The sequence below is a fragment of the Cynocephalus volans genome, chromosome 2 (genome assembly GCF_027409185.1).
Source record: "Cynocephalus volans isolate mCynVol1 chromosome 2, mCynVol1.pri, whole genome shotgun sequence".
Taxonomy (NCBI): domain Eukaryota; kingdom Metazoa; phylum Chordata; class Mammalia; order Dermoptera; family Cynocephalidae; genus Cynocephalus; species Cynocephalus volans.
The window spans coordinates 151775784-151803693 of NC_084461.1; the positions used below are offsets into that span (position 1 = coordinate 151775784).

Genomic DNA, 27910 nt, shown 5'->3' on the forward strand with positions numbered 1-27910 from the left:
GTATTCAGATATAACCCCATTGTAAGTGGAGGAGAATCTGTATTTAACGACTAAAGGCACTAGAGAAGGCAGGACTTAATTGGTTACAATGTTTGAGAGAATAAAAGCACAAGAGGTGAGATCCAAATTCACCTCAGCTCTGCTCCTCTTCCCCTAGCCCCAGAGCAGTTTTCAAGTGGCAGAAAGGAGTAACAGAGCTAAACAGAAAACAGCAGACTCAATAGGTTAGGAACAGAGGCTGGAATTTGAGAACAAAAGCCTCTGGGATTTGAGGGACAAAATTCTAGAGAGGCAGAAATTGCAGAGATGTGAGCTCAAAAATCTGTGTATAAATTCCCTGCAAATCATTAGTCAATTCCTAAAATGCACATGCACAGGTAGAGGTTTCAAGAAATTCAGCAGAACAATAAATAGCATGTAATGAGTTGAGCAGAGATTTTAGCAGCTACACAGTGCTGGAGAGAGAGAGAGATTAGAGTTCAAGCCCCACAAGGTGGATGGGTCTTGGTAAACATCCCAGGCTTTTAGTTGTAAGATCTAGTAAGAACTATGACCTAGAAGTAAGGATGAAAATGAAAATAACCATCATTATGAAGCCTAAACTAAGCCTCATGGGATTAAGGTGATCCATTGATACTCTATCTGCCTACTACAATAAGAAAAGTTAACCCTCTTTGGAGAAAGCTGATATCCAGAGTCTCTACACTTTTTCATCTACACTGCCTGAATTCAACAAGAAATTATGAGGCATGCTAAAAATAATACAAAACAAAGTAAAACAAACCCAAAAAACCATGTCCAAATACCAAAAACCAGGAGGACCCAGATGATTCAGATATTGAAGTTATCAGATAGGTGCTTTAAACAATATGATTAAAATGTGGAAGAAAACAGAGGAAAAATAAAGAATTTCACAACAGCCTTAAATTTAAAAAATTGAAGGGGAGAGAAAACAAATTTCCAAATGAAAATTTTGGAACTAAAAATATAACTACAATTAAGATTTTTTTTTTTTTTTTTTTGTCTTTTTCGTGACTGGCACTCAGCCAGTGAGTGCACCGGCCATTCCTATATAGGATCCAAACCCGCAGCGGGAGCGTCGCTGTGCTCCCAGCGCCGCACTCTCCTGAGTGCGCCACGGGCTCGGCTACAATTAAGAATTTAGTAGAGGGGTTGTATAGCAGCTCAGACACAGTGGAATAGAGTTATTACTAAATGGATGACAGATCAGTAGAAAATATACAGATTAAAGCAAAAGAGAAAAAAAAAATACAAGAGAGTGTAAGAGACATAAGGAATATAGCAAAAAGTTATAACATACATCTAATTGAAGTTCCAGAATGAAAACAGAGAGAATGGGGACAGAAGAAATATGTAAAGAAATACTAGACAAGATTTTTCAAAAACTTATGAAAAAGAGCAGATTTTACATTCAGAATCGTTATGAATTGCAATCAGAATAAATACAACACCCACACACACTTAGCAACATCAAACTCAGACTGCTGGATACCAAAGAGAAAGAGAAAAATCTTCAAGTAGCCTTGGGTAGTGGGGAGAAGACATATTATCTGTAGAGGAACGATCAGACTGATGGCTTACTTCTCAACGGAAACAATGGCAACCAAAAGACAAGGGAAAGACATTTTTAAAATGCTGGAAGATTAAAGGGAGAAAAAAAAATTAGGAATTCTATACCCAGCAAAACTATCCTTTAAAAGCTAAAGATAAAATAAAGATGACTTCATGTCAACAAAAGCTGAGAGAATTTGTTGTTAGCAGACCTGAACTATTAGAAGTATTTAAAGGAGTTTCCCCCTTAAATACTAAAGTATGATGCCCCCAAATGGAACTTGAAGAAATGAAGAATTCCAGAAAACAATGACTTTGACCTACTTTTGCTTCATTAAATTCTCATTCCAATGGAATCAGTGTGAAACATAAGTTCATATTAAATGATATGTAGAGAAGGAGTAAACCACAAGCTAAAATTTTACAACTTAACATTCTGTAAACAGTGTCAGTTTAATTTGAACCAAAATAAAGTTAAAAATTCTTTAAGAAACAATGCAAATCAGGCTCTGGGAGTAGGCATAAAAGGCAGCAGTTGGCACACGGAAGTCAAAGGTTATAGTTGTGTGTACCAGTAGCAAGTAGGTGTTAGGCGACAAGAAAATCTGTAGAGACACGGCAGTCGGGAGTCATGGGCGATAATTATGCTGTGAGGGTCAGGGGTCAAGAGAGTATGTCGTTGATTTAAGCTTCAGGGTCCATGACTGACAGCTGGGTTGTAGTAGTTGTGTCAAAGGACAGAGGTCGGAGGTCACCACCCACCAAGGCAGCAACGGTTGAAACTTGAGCGCGTTGGGCGGTTGAGATTCAAGCGCCCCTAAGGGCACGCCCCTCTCGGGATCGCCCTGCGCGCAACGCCTCCGCCGCCCCACCCCCTCCCGCGCTTCTAATATGGACCCCGCGCGAGGCTGAGGCGACGAGGAGCGAGAGAGCGAGCGAGCGGCGCAGGGACCCCGCGGGTGGCTGGGGCTTCCGCGGCGCCTGCCTCCGCTCCCTCCCATCCGGTGTTCGGGGCCGGCCGGCGGGCGCCGCCGCCTCCCGGGAAGATGGCGCTGCACTTCCAGGTCAGTGCGCTCTGCTCCGCGGGCCCGCACTCCGCCGCCTGGGGAACCCGGCAGGACGCTGGGGTCTGGAGAATGAGGGCCGAGAAGGGGTGGAGGCCGTGGGCCCGCGCCCCTGGAGCTTCAGCCCCTGCTTTCCCTCCGAGCTGGGGACCCGAGGCACTGGTCTGGGATGCACACCCCGGGCCCGGGCCCGAGGTAGGGGCGGCCGGAGCCTGGCGGCAGCGGGTGAGAAGGGCTGGGGGGCTTGGGCTCGGCCCCCGGGAAGCTGCAGATGCTGAGGACCAGCGGGGAGGGAACCCGTCCTCTCCGGCGCGGCGGCACGAGCGCGGGCGGCCGCTTTGGCGGCTCCCAGGCAGGTTGGAGCCGGAGTAGGCCCGGCTTTGGCGCGCCTCGGGTGGCGGCCGAGCCGAGGAGCAGCCTTCCCGCCGCGTCGCCTGCCGTGGCTCTGTCTTCAGCCTCCCTCCACACAGTTGAGACGGAGTTCGAGAGGGGGCCTGGGGCCCGCCGAAGGAGCGGCGGCAGCGGTTGGACTTTAACTGGCCAGAAGAGGCAGGGACTGTATCTGTAGGGAGTTGCGAAGGAGGGAGGACTCCGCAGCAGTCTCATTGGAGGAGGAAACTGGGGCAGGGCGCGCGCTCCAGGACAGCAGAGGCTAGAAGGATGGGGACTCGTGCTTATGGATCCTAGGGCTACACTGACATAGTTATTCAGTTATTCATTCAACAAACATTTATGATCTTCCCACTGTGTATAAAGGACTGTTCAAAGTTTTGGGGATAAAGGGTGACATCATCTTACTGTCTCTGCCCTCCTAGAGCTCACAAATAATTATGGTACAAGTGGAAAATGTTGACAGAATTAGTCTCACGATGTCATCGGAGCACAGAACAGGGAGCAGTCAACCGTGTGTGTGTGTGTGTGTGTGTGTGTGTGTGTGTGTGTGTGTGTGTGTGTGTGAGAGAGAGAGAGAGAGAGAAGTGAAGCAGAGCTGCTATGCTCACACAAGAGATGCTTAGTGCTTCTTTGAGCTTCCATTCTTCCACTTGTTATTGAGTACCTACTATGCTAGGCACCGAAGAGACATCTCTGATCAAAACTCCATGATTTCTACTGTCAGGGAACCTGCAGTCTAGTAGGCTTTGAAAGCATGGTGGGTTTTGGCCAGGTGAAGAGAAAGATAAGGATATGGAGGCAGAAGTACAATGTGAGCCAAAGCAAAGCATTGTGGAAGAACACGGCATACTGCAAAAAGTTTGGTCTGGCTGGAGCCTAGAATTCATAAAACAGGGAAGGGACCAGGGGAGGTTATGAGTAGAAGGAGATACCTCGCAGAGGTAGGCAATTTCATAATATGGTGACAGTGTATTTAAGTGTCACATTCCCCTTGTAGGCTTATTTGGACCCCCTGTGGTCACACTGACTTATTACTTCTTTATTTATTGATTCTTTCAAAGGGTCTTTCCTTTCCAACGGACCACTCTTCTGTCAGGTAATTGACAGCTCAAGGATATTATAGACCAGAAGTTAGTGAGCCCAACACATTACCTTTTGACTCTTTGACATTTCTAAGAGTCCTCAGGTCAAAATAATGTATTTATTACCACTACAGTAAATATGCCCTCTGGGAAATTTTCACAGGAAGAATCTCACAGGGAAGATTTATGGATTGTAAATAGGTAATCAAAAGTTCATAGGACAGGTGTAAATCTTGAGAGTGATTTGAAAGGGGTGGTGGAACTTTTTCAAACTTGGAAGGATGATGCATAATAAATCACCAAGTGCTAGAAGACTTCTTCATACTTAGATACAGTGTTAGAAAAATTAGCTGCTTATGTCAAAACTAACCATTCCCAGGAATGTACTTCACAGTAGCTGTGGATGACTTAAAAGTGGAGTTGGACAAATAAAAGATCAGACAGTTTTGGTGACCAGAAAAAAAGTGAAACTTCTCATTTTGAATCCTTTTATTGTATGGGATCATATTGTTAGCTGTTTAACTCAAGGAGCATTTGTTAATAGTGATAACCAATACCTAACATTTTGAGTTTTTACATGCTCATTATACAGTTGAATCCCATTACTGACTTGAGAGATGTGCATATATACATTTTTGTTCTTGAAGACCCTGAGTCTTAGAACAGTTGTGATTTGCCCAACATTATGTTACAGAGTTAGATTAGGCCTAATAACTCATAAGTTTCACATTCTTTCCACTACCTGTATCTTACTGTCACCTACCCAACAGGGTAGCTAGTGAAAAATTACACTGTCAAGATAATGAGTGAAGAAGCAGATTTGTTTATGGTGAGGTTAGGGCACTGTTCCACAATCCTTTTTCACATCCTCCCATACATTAAAAAATGGTAATTCTATGGCTCTTTGACAGAAACTGCTCATAGCCAAAGGCCATCAGTGTGGAAATTCCTGCCGTCCTAAGCCCTGCCCTGGCTGCCTGGAGGACAGGGTGATCAGTGTCTCAGGCATACCTATAACTCATTCAAGGCACATGCGTTCTGGCTAGAAAGCTGTGAGTTAGGGTACCCTGTCCCAAGAGAAGTAATGGATCTGGATATCTGAGAGGGTTCAGTATAGATGGGGGTGGGGGACGGGGAGCAGAGTGCAGAGTAATAGAATTGGGAACAAGTAAAATGTAGGGACTTTAGAGAAAACAGGGATCTTGATGGGAATCAAGAGATAATGTTAGGGAAAATGTAGGGGATCCAGCTGGTTGAACTTTTTTGCTCTCAGGGTTGTGCCAGAATGAGGAACTAGAGCCCTACTTCTTATCCCCAGTCAGCCTACCTGATTTGATTTAGATTTAATTGGGAACTATTATTTTTAAACACAGTGGTAACATAATGAAAAAGGGAGTTGGGAAAGATCATTCTGCAGTATGGACTTGAATGGGAGAAACTATAGAAGATCAATATGTTCTTTTATAATTATCAATAACTGAAGAGATTATTTGCAATTTATTGTGGATCTGCTACGTGGCAGGCACTAGATTAGGTTTTCTCCCATTTTTTCAATCTTAATCTTCACAGTTATTTTGGAAGGTAGATACTATAATCTGTAGTTTCAACAATGAGGCTTAGAAAGGTTAAATGATTTGTCTGAGGTCATGTAATAAGTGAGTGGCAAATACCAAAGTTTGTGTCCACTCCACTGGACACTGCAGTGGTTTTCAAACCTAATCATGATGCTTCTAAGACCCCACTACCGTTTACTCTCATTCCCAAAGCAGCCCCTGAAGACATCCAGGGCACTGGAGGCCATAGTTGGATATTTGATTGCTCTGTTGTCTATGAATATCATGTGGAGATGTTGAGTTTGAGTCTTTAAAGAAAAAGAATTGGTAGGACTTTATGACAAATTAGATATGTACCTTGGGTTAGCCAGACTGTGAGGTTTGAGGGCACAGTCCACAAGACTGCTCTTACTTCTGACACCAACTGCAAGTTTGGGAGTTTCCTAAAACCACCCTTAGGTTTAATAACTCATCAGCAGGACTCACAGAATTCACTGAAAGCTATCATACTGATAATTCCAGTTTATTTCAGGGAAGGGATATAGAAGGAATTAAAGGAGGGAGACACATAGTGCAGAGTCTCGGAGGGTTTCAAACAAAGTTCCTGTTGTCCTCAGCACATGTTACTCTTTCAGCATTCATGTGTAGCAATATGAACTGAGTACAATAGTCCCCCCTAATCTGTAGGGGATATGTTCCAAGACCTCCAGTGGATGCCTGAAACCGTGTATAGTACTGAACCCCTTAAAAGGGCACTTCAAAAAAGTTGGTGTAAAAATAGAATTATAATACAAACTGTTTGAAGTACCCTTATATATGCTATGAACTTTTTGAAGCACCCTTGTATATACTGTGTGTTTTTCAATACATACATACCTATGATAAAGTTGAATTTATAAATTAGGTAGAGTAAGAGATAAACAACAATAACTACTAATAAAATTAACAGTTATAACAATGTACCAGTGTAGTGAACTTTTGGAAGCACCCTTATATATACTATATGTTTTTCAATACATACATACCTATGATAAAGTTGAATTTATAAATTAGGCACAGTAAGAGATTAACAGCAATAACTACTAATAAAATGAACAGTTATAACAATATGCCAATGTAGTAGATTGAATTGTGGCCCCCCAAGTTTAATGAGTTGGAGGCTGGATCCCTAACTGTGACTCTGAAGAGGGTGGGAAATACTATTATGATAATTGAAAGGTGGGGCCTTAAAAAGGTGATTAAGTTGATGGTTAAATGGTGGTCATGGACGTGGTTCTAAGGGCTTTAAAAGAAGAGCACATGAGAAGTTATCTCTTTGCTCCACCATTTCGTGATGCGATACTCTGCTGTCACTGAAGTCACCACTGAAGAAAGCCTTTACCAGATGTGTTCCCTGGGCCTTGGACTTCCAGTCCCTGAAACTGTAAGCAGTAAATTTTGTTTTCTTATAAATTACCCAGTACCAGGTATTTTGTTATAAGCAACAGCAATTGCACCAGAAAATTGGTACCAGAGAAGTGGAGTGTTGCTTATAAAAAATGCTTGAAAATGTGGAAACAGCTTTGGAACTGGGTGTTGACGACAGGCTGGAAGAATTTGGAGGAACAGACTAGAAAAAGCCTGTGAAAGTTTGCTGGTCAAAGTTTAGGAGACAAGAAAACCAGGGAAAGTTTGAAATGTTTTAGAGACTGGTTAAATGGTGGTGACCAGAATGCTTATGGAAATAGGGACTGTAAAGATGATTCTAAGGAGATCTCAGATAGAAATAAGGAGTTTATTGGAAACTGGAGCAAAGATCACCCTTGCTATGAACTGGCAAGGAACTTGGCTGCATTCTCTTCATGCCCAAAAGTTTTATTGAATGTTGAACTTCAGGATGCTGAGCCAGGGTATTTGGCAGAAGAAATTTCTAAGCAGCAAAGCATTAAGGAATTGCATGGCCACTTGCAACAGCCTATGCTAAGTTATGGCAGAAAAGGCATAATGTAAAGCAAGAATTTATGATTAAAAGGGAAGGTGAGTGTAAAGATTTGGAAAATTTGCAGCCTGGACATGTAGTAGAGAAGCAGAGGGCATTTTCAGGGGAACAATTCAATGGTGTAGCGCAGCAGCCATTTTCTAAGGAGATTGGTACAGAAGTAAGGGATTATCAAGAGAAGGGACAAAAGACCTTGAAGGCATTTCAGAGGCTTCCTCTTCCATTACATGCCCAGAGGCCTAGGGAGACAGAATGGTCTTGGGGAACAGGCCTGAGGTGCCTTCCATGGACTTGCAGCCCAGGGCCACCTTGGGATGCTGCTCCCCACAATGGCACCCCCGCTGCTTCAGCTACTCCATCCATGGCTAAGTTGGCCCCAGGTGTGGCAAGACCCGCAGCTTTGGAATATACAAGACAGAAGCCTTGGCAGCGTTCATGTGGTGTTAAGTCTGTAGGCTCACAGAATGCCAGAGCTGTAGAGGAAAGTTCACCTGATCTTCAGTATCCTTGGTTTTTATTGAGGCTTTACTAACTAGACATGATTGATTGCCCATTTGTGTGAACTCAGTCTACTGGTCAAATGATACCTTGTGACCCAAAGTCCCCACACTAAAATACATAGTTGGTTTTTCTGACGTACTCAACCTCCAGATTGACGTACAACCATCAGATGTGACCAGCCCCTGCCCTAAACCAAAACACTCCTATCAGGTATGACATACAAGCTGAGGGCAAAGACCAGACCTCTCTTTGGGCAAAGTCAAATTCTTTACTGTACAGGAGGGACTAAGGAGAGAGAGAAGCAAAAGATAAGATGAAGCTTGTAAATCTAGATACTGGTTTAGACCTCTGAAACCACTGATAGCAAAGGGACACTTGAAATGGAAATCTGTGGGAAATATGTTCAATTTAGTTTCTGACACTTTTGTGTTATTATTAGCATCTTCTGGATTTCCAAGAGGAAGAAATATGTAGACAAATGTAAAGATGGTGAACAGACACAGTTACAAGTGTGAACTAGGACGTCATCTGCAGGTAGATGATGACAAAGGGGGGCATGATGGCAGGTTGGGAGGAGACAACATGAACTTGGGGTGTATAGATTTGTATTTGATTCACAATTGATCATGTACTCTGTGTTTGATCTTGAGCAACTTGTGTATGTTTGATCTCTCAGCTTTGGTTTTTTTATTGGTAAAATGAGTATACTGAAAATTTGTACTTTGCAGGATCCTGTTTTTCGGGATTGGTTTGAAAAACATATGGAAATACTTCTGTGAACTATAAAGCAATAAAACAAGTATTATCCAATTCATTGTAGAAGGAAGAGTTTCAAGAGGCCAAGGAATAAGCCTTTAGGGATTCTCAGGAAAAGGTAGTAAGAAGAAACAAAGAGTTTGTGGGAATGAGTAACTTCAAAATGAAGGCAGTTTCTGTAGTGGCAGTCAAGAAGCTTAATTCCAGAAGGCAGAAAAGATACAGGGAAGTAATTGAAAAGAGCTTTAAATTCTATTGAAATGAAATTTTTGTGGCTTATCTATTTATTTTCTATTATTAGGGAACGTTTTTTTCCTGGAGCAAAAGCCTTTTATTCTTTTTTTCCTCTTGGCTTTATTGCACTATAATTGGCTCATAATAAAATGCATACATTTAAACTGCAATTAGATGAATTTTGGCATATGTGTACATCTGTGAAACTGTCACCAAAATCAAGAAAATGAACATGTTCATCACCCCCAAAAGTTTTCTTGTGCTCTTGTGCTCTTTGTAATCTGTCCTTGCTGTCCCCTCTTCCCCCACTCTTCTTCTCTCCCCTCTCCCAAGCCAGGACACCACTGATCTGCTTTCTTTTGCTAAAGAACTATGCAATATATGCTCTTTTCGTCTGGTTTCTTTTACTCAGCACTTGCCTGTTGCTAGATACTTGTGTGGGAATTGCTGTGTAGAAAGAAGTCATATCATTTGGGGGCCAATTTTGTGTTAGGTACAAAGGCCAGCTGTAAGTCCAGAATAATTTGGAAGATGGATATTTAGACTAGTTAAGATTACATCATTGGTCCCCTAGGATATGGAAGTTGGCTGCTCTGTTTATATTTGATAGTTACTCTATGGGAGGTATGTGATGTTCAGTTCTCTTTGTTCTACTTAAGTTATTCATATGGGTTTCTAATGTAGAAGCTTTAATAACTCAAACCTGTCTTGTCAACAAATTGAGAGGGATCCATTTCTTTGATTCATTCTCATATTAACCATAGTCTCAGACATCAATATATAAAACTAAGATGCAAGTTTATCAATTTACTATGAAAAATGTAGTGTACTTATAGATAGATTCTCAGAAAATTCAAATGCTAATGAGAAAAATGCTTGATTAGGTAGCAGTTACCCCATTGTGTGTTTAACTGTTTTAAATATGTAGATAATGCCTTTGCACTATGGTAAGGGTGTTCGTGTATCCTTTTCTCTACAAAGCTTTAATATACCACGCGTGTGTTTAATTGTTACCATTACAGTGAAGGAATAACTTAATTTTTTACCTTTGAATCTTTGTAAGAGAAAGTTCAAACTTTTCCCTTTTAATCTTGTATCACCTTTCATTTGTTAATAATTTGAAATATCTTGGGGAAAAAAGGGTGATTGTTAACATTGTTGACTTAAATACTATTTAAATAAACTACAGACTTGTTCTGTCTTGAGGTTCTTTAAATCAGTATACCAAAACAGACAAATGACTTCCAAACTTTCTCAGAATCTTTCCAAATAGATTTACTTAGGTACCACTGAATTGATTTATATTAGTATTTGTATTAGTTTCCTAGGGCTGCTATAACAAAGTACCAAAGATTAGGTGGCTTAAAACAACACAAATTTATTCTCTCTCAGTTTTGAGGGGCCAAAAGTCTGAAACCAGAATTGCAGACAGGATTGGTTCCTTCTGGAGAACCCAGAAGAGAAACTGTCTCTCTCCTAGATTCTGATGGCTACTGTCAATCCTTGGCATTCCTTGGCTTGTGGATACATCACTCCAATCTCTGCCTCTGACTTCATATGGCCTTCTTCCCTGTGTCTCTACCTCTCTCCCCTAAATTAAATCAAGGATTTGTAAAGGTCCTATTTCTAAATAAAGTTAAATTAATAAGTACTGGGGGTTAGGACTTAGACATTTCTTTTAGGGGAATATAATTCAACCCATCACAATATTATTAGGTAATATTAATGATTATCAACTAGCCTTTATAGTATTTACTATGGCCAGAAGTTATATAGCATTAACTCATTTAATCCTCCAAACAAACCTGACGTAGGCATATTGTTAGTCCCATTTTTGCTGACTTTTGTTTTGTTAAACAGGTCTTGTCACTATTTCTGGCCTAGTTCTTTTTGCAGTCAAAGTCTATTTCTTCAAAGAAGACAAATTTTAAGTATAGATGAATACATGACAGCATGATCAGTTTATTAAATTATTCTGGGTATTATCAGTTCTAAAATTTGGTCCTTCAGATTTATTAGATGAAGGAAAAGATTTCTGAGGTTGATCATGAGAGGGAAAAAGGTAGCCCTTTTCATTTTTTTTTTATTTCTTATTCTGGAGAAAATATGAGAATGTATGTGTATTTGTGAACCATACATTTTCTATGTATTTTAATATTATGAGCAGTATGTATTGTAATCTGGCCTTATTGGGTCAATCTAAAATGTGGTTCATTTGAGGTCCTTTATCTTAATTAATCCATTTAAAACCTTACTTTTAGACTTCTGTTTTCATGCTAGCAGAAAATTTCCATGTCTAGGATGCTGGGCTTTACCCGGATAGGGAAGTGGAAAATAAAAGAGCTAAGAAGGAGAGAGAAGTGAAAAGAATAATGGAAGCTAGAGGAAGTCTCATTTCAGTGTTATTTGTGTATTGCTCTTATGAGCAGGTATATGCATTTGAGGGAATGTGTGGACTAGTGTAGCAGTAAGGCTGCCACAAAGGACAAAAACCAGCATTTCTTTAGGACTATTCCATTACCTTCATATGCCTACCTGACATTGAAATCTGTGGTAATATTTTTGTCTTCCAACGAGTAGTTATTCATTGTGAAGTATGTATGCCTTTGTTATGTAGTATGTATGTTATGCCTTTAACAAAAATTCTTTTGAGATGAATGCTGAACTCATTTTTAAATTCTTCTTTCAGATTGTTTCCATGTGTTTTATATCTTCAGATGAGATTATATTTATAAACAGAATGAATTAGTCTTTGTGCTTATGTAATAGGGGTCTATACCATGGTAACTAGTATTACATTGTTAGAAATACCATGGGTTCAAGTCACAGTTCCTGAAAATTATGACATAGTTCAAGTGCAGCACTATGAGTTATAAGTTCAGAAGCCCCAAATCAACATATGTTTATAATTATCATTATTTCTTTTTAGTGGATGGAAATATTGAAATTCTTACAATTTGAGAAAGAATGTAAATTGGATTATCTGCACCTTGTGTATGCTCATTCTTCCCATCCGTTCTCTAGTCTCATCTGTATCTCCTTCTTTCTGTTTACCAGCCACACTGACCTTTTAATGCCTTGAAGTGAGTAAACTCCATTCTACTGCAGGGCTCTGATAGATGCTGTTTCTTTGCCTGAACTGCCTTCTAGTCTTTTTTTTATCTGACTCACTCTTTTAGGTCTCAGCATAAATGTTACTTCTTCAGGCACACCTTTTAAAATTATCATTATTTATTATAAGCTTATTATTATTATTACAAATTGTGATTTTTCTTTATGCCCTTTACTCAACCTCTCCCTCCCCAAACTGACCCCCGCCTCCCCCCCATCTCCAGTATCCTTAGGTTTGTTTTCCCCTTCTGAAAGTTCAATGTATTGTTTGGTCTTTTCTTTTTTTCCTCTTTCTTCCCTCCCTCTCTCCCCTCCCCTTCTAGTTATAAGTGAAAACATGCGGTATTTCTCTTTCCTTGTCTGGCTTCTTTCACTTAACATGATTTTCTCCAGACTCATCCATGTTGCTGCAAATGGCAGAATTTCATTCTTTTTTATAGCTGAGTAGTTATTCCATTGTGTTATTCCACATTTTCCTTATCCAGTCATCCGTTGACAGTTAGGTTGGTTTCATATTTTGGCTATTGTAAATAGAGCTAAATAGAGCTGTGGTAAACATGGGTGTGCACGTATCCCTTCAATATGATGATATCCATCCCTTTGAATATATACCCAGTAGTGGGATCGCTGGATCATATGGTAGTTCTATCTGTAGTTGTTTGAGGAACCTCCATACTGTTTTCCATAATGGCTGTACTAATTTACAGTCCCACCAACAGTGTAGGAGGGTTCCCCTTTCTCTGCATCCTCGCCAGCATTTGTTGTTCTTGGTCTTTTAACTCCTTGGATTAGGCAAGTCCTCTCCCTTTCTATACTCTTACTTTCCATTGCAGAACTATCAGTTTATAAGTAAATAATTTGGGGAGTAGGAGATGTGTCTGTCTTGTGTGCTGCATCTTCTAGTAAGTAATTGTAGCTCAATAAAAATGTATTGAATTAATGAATACAGGGATGATATTTGCATACCTTGTTTTCTGTTGCTAATACTTTTACCTTAGTTTTTTTCATTCAAGTAAAATGTTAATTTTTTTTTCTTCTCAAGAGTTTGGCTGAATTGGAAGTGTTGTGTACTCATCTGTACATAGGGACTGATCTTACACAAAGAATAGAGGCTGAGAAAGCACTCTTGGAACTTATTGACAGCCCGGAATGTCTCAACAAGTGTCAACTTTTATTAGAACAAGGAACAGTAAGTATTTGATAATAGCAATTAAGCATGAAAGATCAGTACAAATTGTCCCTCTATTTCTGCAGGGGATTGGTTCTGGGACCTGCATGGATACCAAAATCCATGAGTGTTCAGGTTCCTTATATAAAATGGTCTAGTATTTGTTTGCACTTAATCTATGCACATCCTCCCTTATATTTTATACTTTGTCATCTCTAGATTACTTATAATACTAATACAATGTAAATGATATGTAAATGGTTGTTATACTGTATATTTTATTTGTATTTTTTTGTTGTTGTTTTTCCCAAATATTTCCTATCCACTGTTGGTTGAATCTGTTGATGTGGAACCTATAGATATGGAGGGCTGACTGTAGACGTATGTCAGTGTTAATAAACCTTGTGTGTGTTAGCAATGATATCTGATGGATATTGCCATATATTTTTTATTATAGTTCATTTCACTGTCAAAGAGATTAATCACACAGGTATTGGTATTCAGAACTGTACCCCACAGGTATTTGCAATCAATTATGCTTCAAAAAAAAAAGGATAAATAAAAAACCATGTATCTACAAAGATTTTTTAAAAAAATCAGGGAAAGAATTGGAAAGCCTGGAAAGAAATCTTAGGAAAAAGCCAGAAGGTGGAAATAGAAATGAATTGAAATAGTTTCTTAATTCTTCTTGGCCACTTTTTACACCTCATATTAGTGGGCAAAAATCACAATTTTAGAAAGTTAACTAACAACTTAAAAAAAAAATCTAGGTGGCGAAAGCAAGTTGTAATTAACTCTGAAACATGACTGGATGATTTGGAATAATGCAGAGTACCTCCCTTCTACATATTCATAACCATTCATTCAGCAGTCCTTTAGCAAATACTTAAAAGTAAAACCAGAAACTGTACTACCTACTTGGTTTATATACGCGAATTAAAGTAGGTTATTGTGTAGTTGGAGAGGCGTAGATATTATAAAGAGCTATGAAATTAGATGGTAAGCATTACAGTAACAGAGTATAGTCTAGAGCAGAGCTGGCAAACTTTTTCTGTGAAGGACCAGAAAGTAAATATTATAGGCTTTGTATGGGCCAAGAGGCAAAATGAAGGATATTTTCTAAGTACATTTATAATCGGAGAGAAAACAAATTTCCATAAAGTTTTACTGATGAAATTCAAAATATAATATTCAAATAGTTTTTTGTAATAGAAGTCCACTAATGAAAGCATGGAACTACTGTTCTTTTGGGAATAACATTTTGTTTAATTGGAGTTCAAACTTGGTGTTTCCTGTCAACAGCGTATATTGCAAATGTTCATATGTTAATGCTGATCTGTGATGAAATTTTACGTATTTCATCTTTGAAAGTATCTTTTCACATAGGTACTGCCAAATACTAAAATCAGTCCATGAGCATATGGTTTTAATTAAGCATATTCATCACTCTGAAGGCACTTACTGAATTATATTAAATCTTTTGATACTTGCCTTTTTGCATGTAACATTGCACATTAACCACTTCTGATTGAAAGTTAGGTGGAAACTCCTCAATTGCACAGTTAAATGGATTTTGAAATATGGAAATTTCCTTTACACTTGATCAAGGTCTGAAAATGTTGGAGCTCAGAAAATATATCTGGTTACTACTTGTAACTTTTGGCAGTGTGGGAAGTGTATAAAGCAGCTTGACATTACTTCTGATTCAAACAGTGTTAGTTGTGATTGAAATGACTTTAGTGCAGTATAGGTTCTGTATATAAGCATTAAGCACTGTTTGCCTTTTAGGCAATTTTGTAATTTTAGGTTGACTCATTAAGAGACATTATCAAGTTTGCAGCAAAAGGTAATTTCCAGAGCCATTTAGTGTTGAACAATAGTGGATTGGGCTTTTCATTTAGAAAAATATCAGTCTTAGCCCTGAGCTTTAAAAATTGCAGTAAAATTTTACCACTGATAAGCTGTTAAACTACTGTGTAGTGGGGCAAGTCAGGGTATTCAGCTTCTGTCAAATTCACAGACAGAAGATAAGTTCACAAAAGTGAATGAAATTCACTGTTAATACCACTAATTCATTAACTTATGATAGATTCAAGTATTTAATACACAGTATGTGTTGATGAATAATATAGTGAATAACCATAGAATTTAAGCATCTTATATATTTTTTACAAGCTTTGTAAGTTTGTCCAATTAACCTTTTCTGCCCCATATATTTTTACCACAACTTAGGAAATTCTACTTCAGGTCACACTGAATTAATGTTTCCTCAACTACTTTGAAAATAATCTGGTCTGTAGTTCCATACAGACTCTTCATAGAGGATAATTCTTTAGTCATTTCACATTCAGTATTGACTTTTAGAATAAGCAGATAGTAAGTATTGGTAACATTAACGGTATGAGTAATATTAGTAACATCTATCCATGCATCAAGAGCTAAGGAGAAGATCATTTTGTCTTGTTTTTTGTTGTCTGTTTTGTTTTTGGTGGTTGACTGGTATGGGGATCCAAACCCTTGACCTTAGTGTTACAAGGCTGCACTCTAACCAACTGAGCCAACATGTCAGCCGATTTGTCTTGTTCTTAAATTGACTTTTGATGTTGCTCCAGTGTCCTTAACTCTGAGTATTTGTTCTCACTAAAAGGCCAGTAGTCTTAAGTTTATTTTCTCTGCACACATAACTTTGGCTGCTGCAGTAAACAATGATGATTTATTAACTCACCAGCCATTGGTAAGTGGCTTTCCTTGCTTGAAGAAAATAAACCACTTGGGAACTTAATTTTGGTTGCAGCCTCATTTTATTTTAAATTTTTGTAAAGAAATTCTGCTGTGATGAGATATTTTGCTTTAAATTTCCACTTTTTCTTACTGGTGATTTCCTGTGAGTTGGGAATATTATGATGAGTTGCTTAGTCTGATATTGTCAACATATATTGTATTCTTTTAGGACCTCTATAGTGCCATTGCTTAAAAAGCACATTGTTTTGTCAACTAATTCAGTAACAAAATAGTCCACACTCCACTGTGCTTTAAAAGTTAGACGTGGCTGGCCGGTTAGCTCAGTTACAGTGTGGTGCTGATAACACTGAGGTACGGGTTTCAATCCCTGTACTGTCCAGATGCCAAAAACAAAACAAAAAAAACCCCAAAAGTTAGACATTTGAAGTCCACTTTTATCTTTTCTTGTTTTGACATGATATGCACTGGTAATAATAAGAGGTACATGTCACGTCATGGCAATACCCATGGCACTCTAGGTGCTGTGGAGTTATAACTACATAATTGCAATTTATGGTGCACTGAGCAGCAATAGGAATCATGGAGTGCCACAGATGGTCTCTGTCCTAACTATTCAGTTCTGCCACCATAGTGTGAAAGCAGCCATAGATAGTGTGTAAATGAATGAGCGTGACTGGGTTTTAATAATCTTTATTTATGGACTCTGAAATTTGGATTTCTTATGTTTCACATGTCACAAAATATCGTTATTCGTCTCTGGTCTAGAGAAAAAAATAAGGAGGGACTATGTTTGCAAGATATTCCTGGGGGTGGGGTGAATACTTGCACCAAATTTTGAAGGTTGGGCATGCATTTAGAGAGTTTGAGTATACTATTAGGTTAAGATAATTGATGGCCAGAGAATATACAGTCAGACGTGGGTCTGAAGGAACATGGAGGTCAGTGTGGCAAAGACGTTGAAAGGAACTGAAAGGCTATTGTGGTCAGAGCATAGTGGAGGGTGGAACCAGATGAATTTGAAGAAATAATCAGAGGCCAGGTTGTGTAGACCATGATAAGAGTATTTTGATTGAACTTGGTCATAGTCATTCATTACTCCTATCTGTTTGCTGTTGTTTGCGATGGCTACTTACACCTCCCTCAGCTAATGATCCCTTATGAGGGATTGTGTACATGTGTGTATGTGTGTATACATGTGTGTGTATCTCAAATAGATGTATTTTATTCATTGTAAATCTGCCAGTTTGTAAACCCAGAAAACTCGCGTTACTTCTTAGAAAAAAGTTCCTATCTAATGTTTTGATTATTGTAGTTTTATTTGTAATAATAATAAGTAAAAATTAATTATTCTTTGCAGACATCCTACGCTCAGCTACTTGCAGCAACATGTCTTTCGAAACTTGTCAGTCGAGTCAGTCCTTTACCTATTGAACAGAGGATAGATATCAGTAAGTGGTTTATTATGCTTTTCAACAAATTGCTTTTTAAAAATAAACTTTTCCTTTTAAATATGCTAAACTGTTTTATCAGGCTTGCAAATTATTTGATCTGTCATTACTTTAAGATGAGTAGTCAAGTCTTGTTTACTCATATAGTGATGAACAATGATGTGTTGTACAATGTATAATCACAAAAGGTATGTTTGATTTAATAATAAGTAACAACTAGTATTTTATTGTGTGCATACTATTTGCTAAGGTTTGCAGTATATCATTTTGCCCACTAAACAAATTTCTGAGTTATCCTCATTTTACAAATGAGGAAACTGGATTTATAGACTCTGTAATGGTTCCAAGAACCCAGCTGGGAAGTAGTAGAGCTGTGATTCAAACCCATTCAATCTGTGTGGAGTCCATGCTTTTAGCCATTAACTTAATGTGCAACTGAATGACAGGAAAGAAGTCAACTCTCCAATATTTCTCAGGATGCTATATCGAAATCATTTGGGATGCATATAAAATTAAAAACATTTCTACTCATTAGGAAAATAATTTATACATGGATAAACAGTGGTTGGAACTTACTGTAGTTGGAAAACTGATCATATAAAGTAGCAATATATTTTTCAGAAGTAATATATTTTAAGTTTTTGTGTATGTTATAGGTTTGCTTTTCAAATGGACAAAACTCTAATAATTGAAGTATGGGATTTTTTTGGTCATCCTTGTTCATGTTAGAAATAAAGTGATTGTTGACTTGTTTCTGCTCTTCAGCCTCAAGATTAAAATAATTTATATTGTATAAGAAAAATTAAAATGTATTATGTGTAATGAATCTTTAAGCTCAAATTTGAATGGTCAGAAGCTCACAGCAATATGTCATTTGTGTCATATATTTCACTGTATTTCTCTAAGCATCCTGAGTCTTAAGACTGCAGAAAACCTAGAGAAGGATTTATCCATGCACTCATGGAGTTGTATACTTAAGAAAGCAAAAGAGAAATTTACAGTTTTAAAAATAAGACTTCGAATGGTATAAACCTAAATCATAAAACTTGTGATTTTGTTTGTTTGACTTATTTTTACACATACACATTTTATTTATTTATTTATTTTTTGTCTTTTTCGTGACCGGCACTCAGCCAGTGAGTGCACCGGCCATTCCTATATAGGATCCGAACCCGCGGCGGGAGCGTCGCAGCGCTCCTAGCGCCGCACTCTACCAAGTGCGCCACGGGCTCGGCCCTACACATACACATTTTAAATAAATTACTTTTTTAGAGCAGTTTTGCGTTCACAACAAAATTGAACACAAAGTACAGAGATTCTCTTATACCCCTTACTCCCACACATATACAGCCTCCCCTACTATCAACATCCTGCACCAGAGTAATAAATTTGTTACAGTTGGTGAACCTACATTGACACATTGTTATTATCCAAAGTCTATAATTTGCATTAGAGTTCAATTCTATGGATTTTGACAAATATGTAATGACATATATTTACCATTACAGTATTGTACAGAATAGTTTCTAAAAATCCTCTATTTGCCTATTCATCCCTCTCTTTCCCTAACTCCTGATCTCTTTACTGTCTCCATAGTTTTGCCTTTTCAAGAATTGGAATCATACAGTATATAGCCTTTTCAGATTGGCTTCTTTCAGTGAATAATATGCATTCAAGAGCCTTTATGGCCTAATCACCCCTTAAAGGTCCCAGCTCTTACAGTAGCAATTAAAATTTCAGTATGAGTTTGGGAAGGAACAAATATTAAAATCATAGCTATCAATGTGTCAATTCTTTCATCAATACAAACTGTCTTGATTACTGTAGCTTTGAGGTGTGTATTGAAGTCAGATAGTGACAGTCTTCCAGGTTTGTTCTTCCCCTTCAGTATTGTCTTGGCTATTCTGGATCTTTTGCTGCTCCCATATAAATGTTAAAATCAGTTTGTTGTTATCTATAGACTTGCTGGGATTTTGATTGGAATTGTGTTGAATCTGTAGATCAAGTTGGAAAGGACTGACGTCTTGATAATACTGAGTTTCCTGTCCATGAATGTGGAATATCTGTCCTATATGGTTTAGCCATTATAATCTTATGGAACCACCTTGTACATATAATTTGTCATTGACCAAAACATTGTTATGTGGTCCATAACTGTATTTTTTAAATGGAAGCTTAAAAAAAATAAATAAGGAATACTCATAAACTTTTTTAAAAAAATAAGAATGCTCATTAAGGAAATTTGTAAGAAAAAGAAGAAAGTAGAAATGTACAAGACAATTTCAAACAAGAAATGGTGGGTTTCCTTTATTAGTTCTTTTAGTCTGACTTACCACTCTTTGTTTCTGTAAGTAGATTAGGATATCTGTCATGACATGATATGTTTAACACATGTTAGTAGAATAATTGACATATGAGTTAAAATAGAAAATGCAAAGAATGATCTCAACAGTCATATTGTCGTTATCATATCAACTGCAAGATCCTCATTCCTTCATGATATGGTCCCAGTCTGCATATGTCATTTCCCAACATAAACTCTATAGCCAGTTCATCTGTGTCCACCACACTGTTTTTTACCTTTATCAGTATGATTAGCAATGGCTTACTCTTGCTTATCAGTAATATACCATTTTCTCAGCTTGGTGTTGAAGTCCTTTCACGAGCCTGTCAAAGAAGCATTATCCGTAGTTAGGTGGCGTTATATCTTCAGTGGTTCTACCCTATTACTTGTGCTGGAAAGTCTTCCCCTCATGCCATCTATTTCTGCCTTATGTTGTTTTCCTAGACTGGAATGCTGTTGTTTTTGTCTTCTATTCAAATGAAAGTGTGGTTTAAGTTTAGTCACCTATCTAAATCAATTTTTTCTCCTCCCTCTCTCCTTCCTTCTTTTCAAACAGTTGTATTGAGGTATAATTTACATACCATAAAGTTGACTTGTTTTAAGTGCACAATGAATTATTTTTATTAAATTTACTTAGTTGTGTGAACATCATCACAGTTCAGTGCTAGAACATTTTCATCACCCAAAAAGATCCCTTATGTTCGTTTACAGTCAGTCCTACTCCCATACCACCAACTCCAAGTGTGCTTTCTGCCTGTATAGATTCACCTTTTGTGGACATTTTATGTAAATAAAATCATATAATATGGAGTCTTTTGCATTTGGCTGCTTTCACTTAGCAAAATGTTTTTGAGGTTCATCCACATTGTAGCATTTATCAATGTTTTATTCCTTTTTATTGTAGAGTAATATTCCCATGTGTACATTATATGACAATTTGTTATCCATTCACTAGTTGATGGAATTTTGCGCTGTTTTCACTTTTTGGGCACTATGAATAATGCTGCTATGCACATTTACATACAAGTTTTTGTGAGGACATATGTTTTCATTTCTTTTGAGTAGAAACCTAGGAGTGGAATTGCTGAGTCGTAAGGTAAATTTATCCTTAACTTTTTAAGAAACTGCCAAACTGTTTTCCAAAGTGCCTATACCATTTTGCATTCTCACTAGCAATATATGAAGGTTCCAGTTTCTCCACATCTCCACCTCACACGTCTTATCTTGATCTTCTTGTGGTAGTTTGTTTTTGTTTCATTTACTCTCTTTTTCTCCAGTAGTTCATAAGCCAGCGTGGATTATAGCTCATATTTTTCATTGTTTTTGGAACTTGGAATTGTTTCATCAAAGCATTTTAGTTAAATCTTCACTGTTTTCCCAGATGACATGCTAGTTTTTGAGGCCAAAGTAGAAAGTGAATACTCCCCCTTTCTTTTATATTATTTTTGTATTTTTTGATATGCTTTGTGGCATATTCATTACCTGACCTCAATTAGTTAAAGAAGTATTTCATATTAAATTCCCATGGTGTATTGATTTCTAAAGTATCAATTCAGTGATAGAAAATTCCAAAAGTGTGTTTACAAGTTTGGGCTTAGTAAAATTTTGAATTATTAATTATTACTAAAATATATGTTTGGCCAGTATTTGGAAGCAGCAAGCAAACAAAAATTATGACAAACCAAAACAACCTGACTCAGAGTCCCAGTCATTTCAGCTCTTTGACTTTCATATTTTTGGCCTGTAGAACAGAATAATAGTAATATGTAATAGCAACATCTTCACATTGCTGTGACTATCACATAAGATATTTGAGAGGAAATACTTGGCAATTTCTAACATGCTTCATAAATGCTAAATTACTGTTATTATCATATGGACCTTTGACCCTAAAAGAGCCTCTAGTGCATAGCTTTCCAACTTTCTATTAACTTTTGTCTGGGAGTTTTTAAGCTGTTTTGTTTTTGTTTTGTTCTCCCATGTGTCTTCCTGAAAATATCTTTTTCTTCTTGGTATGGCTTTCCCCTGTTACTCAGACCAGTGATGATAAGATCGCAGTTGTTTTACTTGATTGTAATCATTGACATTTAACTAAATTGGAACAGTCTTATGTAAAAAACAGCTTGCGAATATTTTATATAAAACATTCAGTTAAAATGACAGAAATATATGCTAGTGATTTTTTCCCCCTGCCTTAGATAATGAACTTATTAGACAGTACCTTTGATTGGGCAGTCTGGGAAGGTATGCTTATTGGTACCTACCTTTCAATGTGAAACTTCCTTTGTTTCCTATTTGGTTATTTTATTATTTTGAGATTGCTCTCCTATTGGCTACCACCACCCATACATGGTTTTCCCACATCCCTTCCAGGTTAAAAATTTTCAAGATGTTAAGATTAAAATGTAATTGAAGTAAATACACTGGATTTTCTTTTATATTCAAGAAGCAGTGTCATTTTAAGTTTTTTTATATTGAAATAAAAGATTACATGTAACAAAGCTTAGGAGAACTTATTTCTATGATTTATAGCAGAAACCTCCAATCTATCTTAATGGTAGAGAAGTCTATATTTGTATATTATTTATATATATTTATATTATTTTGTATAACTACAATTTTAATATTAATAAAAATAAGGTTGAAATATGATAGTTATGAGAACTTTTAAAAAAATATCAAGAATCTCACTATAATTGTCAAGAACAATTGAAATTGTCAAGAATAATTGAACGTGTTCTTGGGATATTTTCATCAAGGCTGTTTTTAGTTAAATATTGAGGTATTTACCTTCTTTTCACTCTTTTCTCAAATAGCATCCTAGCCTTTGGGGCCAAAGTAGAAATGGAATATTTTCCCTTTTTAAAGATTCATCCTGTATTTTTATGATAGAATTTTTGGTACGTTTGTTACCTGACCTCAATTACTCAGTCCACTAGGAAGCTTATAACTGAATTTGCTACCCATTTCCAACAATTTTGATATATTAACTTTATTCCAATATTACTTTACTATTCTATTCATACTTGCTTTAATTTATGTACTTATTTTATCATATTGCACTATTTGTGTTTTTTATGCCACTTAAATGGGGTAGTGTACAGTCAGTTTTGCTGTGACATGACGTATGTGTTCCTAAAAGTGACTGTCCTATGCTGTGTTACATAATAAAAACCACAGGGCTTATGAAGGAAATGAAATTATGGAAACAAAATTTAAAACTTTGTTAATGACACATTAGGAAAAAAGATACAAATCTAGTAAAAGGGTAGATGTTAAATGGTTAAGAAATATATAAATAGTACAATAAGTATAGCACCTTACCTTGAAAAGACCTGAAGTTTGTTTGTGGAAGTGGGCTTCAGAAGGCTTAAGAGTTATCATGAAGTGGTGGAAGGAAAATGATCTGAAATAGGATGGAAAATTATAATGCCACATAATGTTGGGTGTGACTGATAACACATGAGGTGAAATGAAGTAGCTAGTAGATGTTTGAAGAGTATGCATTTTGTGTATAGCATAGTTTTTTCGGCCTGGCTACAGTTTTCTGCATTTCCCTAGCATTTTTTGTAGATGAAATCATGCAGAAACAGAAGTGACATTTGCATTATATTCAGATTATCCCCTAATATATCAAATGCATTGGAATAAATTTGCTTTTTCGAAACAAGCCTTATAGAAGAACTGACTCTATATAAATAAGTAAATCTTTTGAGGAAAGGGATTAACTTTTTGTGAAAGGGTACGTGATGGAGTTTGGATGTGTTGTCCCCTCCAAAACTCGTGGAAATTTGATCCCCAAAGTGGCAGTGTTGGAAGCTGTTTGAGTCATGGGGGCAGATCCTTCATGAATGGATTAATGCTGTCCCTAGGAGTGGGGATTAATGAGTGAGTTCTCACTCTTATTTCCCGTGAGAACTAGTTGCTTAAAAAGACCCTGGCACCTCCCTTCTCTCTCTATCTTTCGCTCTCTATGCCTCCACCATCTGGCAATATGCGACCTCTGGTTCACTATTGCCACCACCAGATGGACTTTGGATTTCCCAGCCTCAGAAAGTGTAAGCAATAAAGGTCATTTTATTTTACAAACCACCCAGTCTCAGGTATCTTGTTATATGAAACAAAAATGGACTATTACAGTATGTCATTGCCTCTTCTTTTTCTTCATATGATTCATATTATGTTTCTGAAAAGTCCAGATGATCACAGAATATTTTCTTTATAGGAAACTACATTCTCAATTATGTGGCATCACAGCCCAAGCTGGTTCCCTTTGTCATCCAAGCTCTTATTCAAGTCATTGCTAAAATCACTAAGTTGGGGTGGTTTGAGATTCAGAAAGACCAGTTTGTCTTCAGAGAAATTATTGCTGATGTGAAGAAGTTTCTTCAGGTAAGAACGCATTATTACATTCTTAGAAGGTCACTACTTGCTTTTTTTTGGTTTAGAAAACTTCTTTTATTAAAGCTGTATGGTTTGTTTTGTGAGTACTAGTACCATATTAATTATGATTTATTATTTATCCTCTGGGTCCTTTATTGTTTATTGTCAGTAAATGAGGATCATGTTTTTATATAACATCCAAATCAGAAGATTGCAAATATTATGTTTTCTAATTTCGAAAATGTATATTCTTTCATTTGTGACATGTATGTGTGTGTGCTTCATATACACAAAATGTGTATTTAATGCTTTTTATATATTATCTAATGCTATTACAACCCTATAAAGTGGATTTCATTTCATAAATGAGAAAACCGAGGCTTAGGAACATTAAATCATTTACATAGGGTCACACAGTGACCTAGTAAAGCATAGAGCTAGCACTTCAACAAGTCTTCTAACTTACAATATTTTTGTTTTATTTTTACACTATGCCATATTGACCATATCAGTTTCTCTAGAATGTTTTCAACCTAAGTGATTAGAGTAGGGCTGTCTGGTTAGCTCAGTTGGTTAGAGCACAGCCTTTTAACACCAAGGTCAACGGTTTGGATCCCCATACTGGCCAGAAACCGGAAAACAAAAAAAAAAGAAAAAAAAAGTCATTGCTTATGTGCATTTAACATTTAACTTTCACAAATTCAGATATTTGGACTGGAAGAAAAAAAAGAAGAAGAAACAGAGCAAGAGGATACTAAATTGTGCCAGTGATTACATGTCCTGGGATGATTTAGGGAAACCTAAATCTGCTCTTGGTTCCTATATGCCTCTCTCTTAGGATGACCATCATGCCCTGCTTAGTATGATTCAGATGTTTAAAGATACATTTTTTTATACAAACATAATCCCTAGTTGCAAAAAGACTACATTAGCTGGTGTCCAGCTGAAGAAACAGTGATCTGTTAGAATTTGTGAAGAAAATTGGCAGTTTTTATTTGAGAGATGATTCAGTATTGGTTTATTGGTGATTAGGGGCAATTTGGACTTTCTGAGATTTTACTTATTATGTAGTAACTTCTTTTAAAATTTAGTTTAATTTAATTTTACTTCTCAATATAGATTGTAGTTGATTTTCGTGCCCCTTTACCCATTATGCAGTAACTTTAAAACTTAACCCCTGTGTAAGATGTTAACTCCATCATACAGCACAATGCGAACAACCTCAGATTATGAAATACTGGATTATGCTGCTTTTCTTTTATTCATGTTTTAAAGCCCTGGTTAACAAATATTTGATCATCTAAAACTTCACAGGAAATACATTCTTAGCCCAGAGGAGATCAGTGTACACTGGGGCAGAAGGATAGTTTATTCAGAGACAGATGAGTTTCTCACTTTAGAGTTGTGTTTATAATTTGGCTAACACAATAGTATCTGCCCTCCTGTCATTTATTAAAATTGTTAATCAAGAATTATTAGAATAGACAAGAATAGACTTTGGAATTATTTGAAATTAAATCAAGTTTGAAAACAATGAAATGAAATCATTCTTGTTGGCTAACATTTCTCAAGCTTCCTCTCCAGTTGGCTGATTAGTTCAGCTTAAGTTGAGTATTTTTTAAGTTAGTGCACTTTTGTCAGTTTTAGAAGACCAGAAAATGTTTTTTCTTGAAAGTTAATTCAAGTATCATCTCAGTGTATTTAACATTTCTTTTCTGGGTATATGACTTGACCTAACCTTGAGTCATGAGAAAGGCAATTGCCTTTAGTAGTCTAAAGTAGTACCACATGGTTCCTTTGTGTATTAGCAGTTTCTGTGAATTTTGTCCTAAAAATTATTTTAAGTTTGTTAAATCTTTAATGGTCTGAATTTTTGTGCATCCTCTTTTCTCTGTTATTGTAGCCCTATTCCTGCCACACATTCCAAACATAATATGTGCCTACTTTCTATATACATACCCCAGAGATAAGGGCAGTGCTATTCAAATTGCTGGCCTACAATAAGATAAGGAGTTTATGTCAGATTGGAAATGAACATGGTGCTTCTTTCATTGAGAAAGAATTGTTATGAAAAATATGCCAGCTGAACTAAACAGTGTATCTTAGTGACTTAGTTATATTCTGGTACATCCTCTTTATTTTGTCATGGATCAGTGCCAAACCATTTCCAGGTTAGGACTGAGTTTGCAGATCGCCTGTGGGTTTATGGGCCAGCAGTTGGTCAGGGAACCACACTTTGAGGAGCATTGACATAGTGTACACAGAGGATGGATGCTTCAGTAAGTAGGAAATCTGGAGCTCAGTTCAGACACCCAGACTGTTCTGAAGGACCATGAGGAATTAAGGGAGCTGGCCACTTAGCTCAGTTAGTTAGAGTGCGGTGCTTATAACACTAAGGTCCCAGGGTTCAATCCCTGTACTGACCAGTCAGCCTTCTACCTCCAAAAAAAAAAAAAAAAAGAATTAAAATGCAAAAATTCAGGGACATTTCTTTTGTTCATCTTTTGTTCTGAGACTGTAAATGAACATGCTGCACCTAGTGAACTAAATACCATGTACCAGAATATAACTAAGTCACTAAGTTATGCTGTTTAGTTCAACTGGCATATTTTTCATGACAAGTCTTTCTCATGTTCATTTATAGTCTTACATAGTTACACCTAGTGACCCAATGTTATTGGAATTCTGTGATAGTTAGAAAGGATAACAAACTACAAGATTTGAAAAGTGTATCATCTCTATTAATTTTTTTTAATGATTGCACTGTAATTGGATTTTGCATTTATTATTTTGATACTTCCAGTGTGATTTTGCAGTAGGGTAATTTGTTAGTGATGTGCATATAAAATCTGAATTTTGATATGAAGGAAGTTTTGAGATTAAATTGGAAGCTGATTAAGTTAAAAACATATTAGGCTATGAAACTATACCATGTTGATAGTCATTTATTTATCCCACTGCATTGGGCACTGTAGATGCCTTAATTATAATAGGTACATAACAAATCCATACACACGCACTATTAAATAATATTAAAAGGGCCGAAATGATCTTATCTGATATTAGATTAAGGGATTTGAATTAGTGCCTAGGCTATTTATTAATTATTTATTGAATGCAGCTATCTCAGTAGGTTTGAAGCAGATTTATAGAACTAAAAAGCATTTATTGCTCATTCTTATTTATGGTCTTATGAAAAGTGTTAAACTAAACTCAGTATCTTGTATTTTGAAACTTAGTTTATTATACATACTAGGTCCTGGAAATATTTTATAGAATATCATGCAGTTGTAAGGTAGGTGAGCCTTTTCTCCACTCAACTCTGTGTACCCAAATTTATCTTTCAAAAACTAAGCTTAAAATTCTTTTGTTTGTAGAACTCAGTGATTTTTCTATGTATTTTAAGAGATATACTACTAAATAAATGTGATTTTCAGTATTTAATTACTTGGTTTACACATTAAGAACAAATCAACTGTCTTCATTTAGGCTTAACTTGGTTATTTTTTCCAAAGGGTACTGTGGAACACTGCATAATAGGAGTAATACTCCTTTCTGAATTGACTCAGGAAATGAACCTG

At 36.9% G+C, this 27910-nt stretch overlaps 1 protein-coding gene across 1 annotated transcript in view; it reads left to right on the forward strand.

Annotated features, from left to right (window-relative positions):
• Positions 1-2587: 2587 nt before the first annotated feature.
• The window catches only part of RANBP17 (RAN binding protein 17), a 358620-nt gene continuing 333297 nt past the window's right edge, over positions 2588-27910 (forward strand). The window contains exons 1-5 of the mRNA XM_063086918.1: positions 2588-2636; positions 13287-13433; positions 17512-17602; positions 24172-24338; positions 27845-27910. Of these exons, the coding sequence (XP_062942988.1) occupies positions 2619-2636; positions 13287-13433; positions 17512-17602; positions 24172-24338; positions 27845-27910 (489 nt within the window). The 5' untranslated portion in view covers positions 2588-2618. The remainder of the gene's footprint in view (positions 2637-13286; positions 13434-17511; positions 17603-24171; positions 24339-27844) is intronic.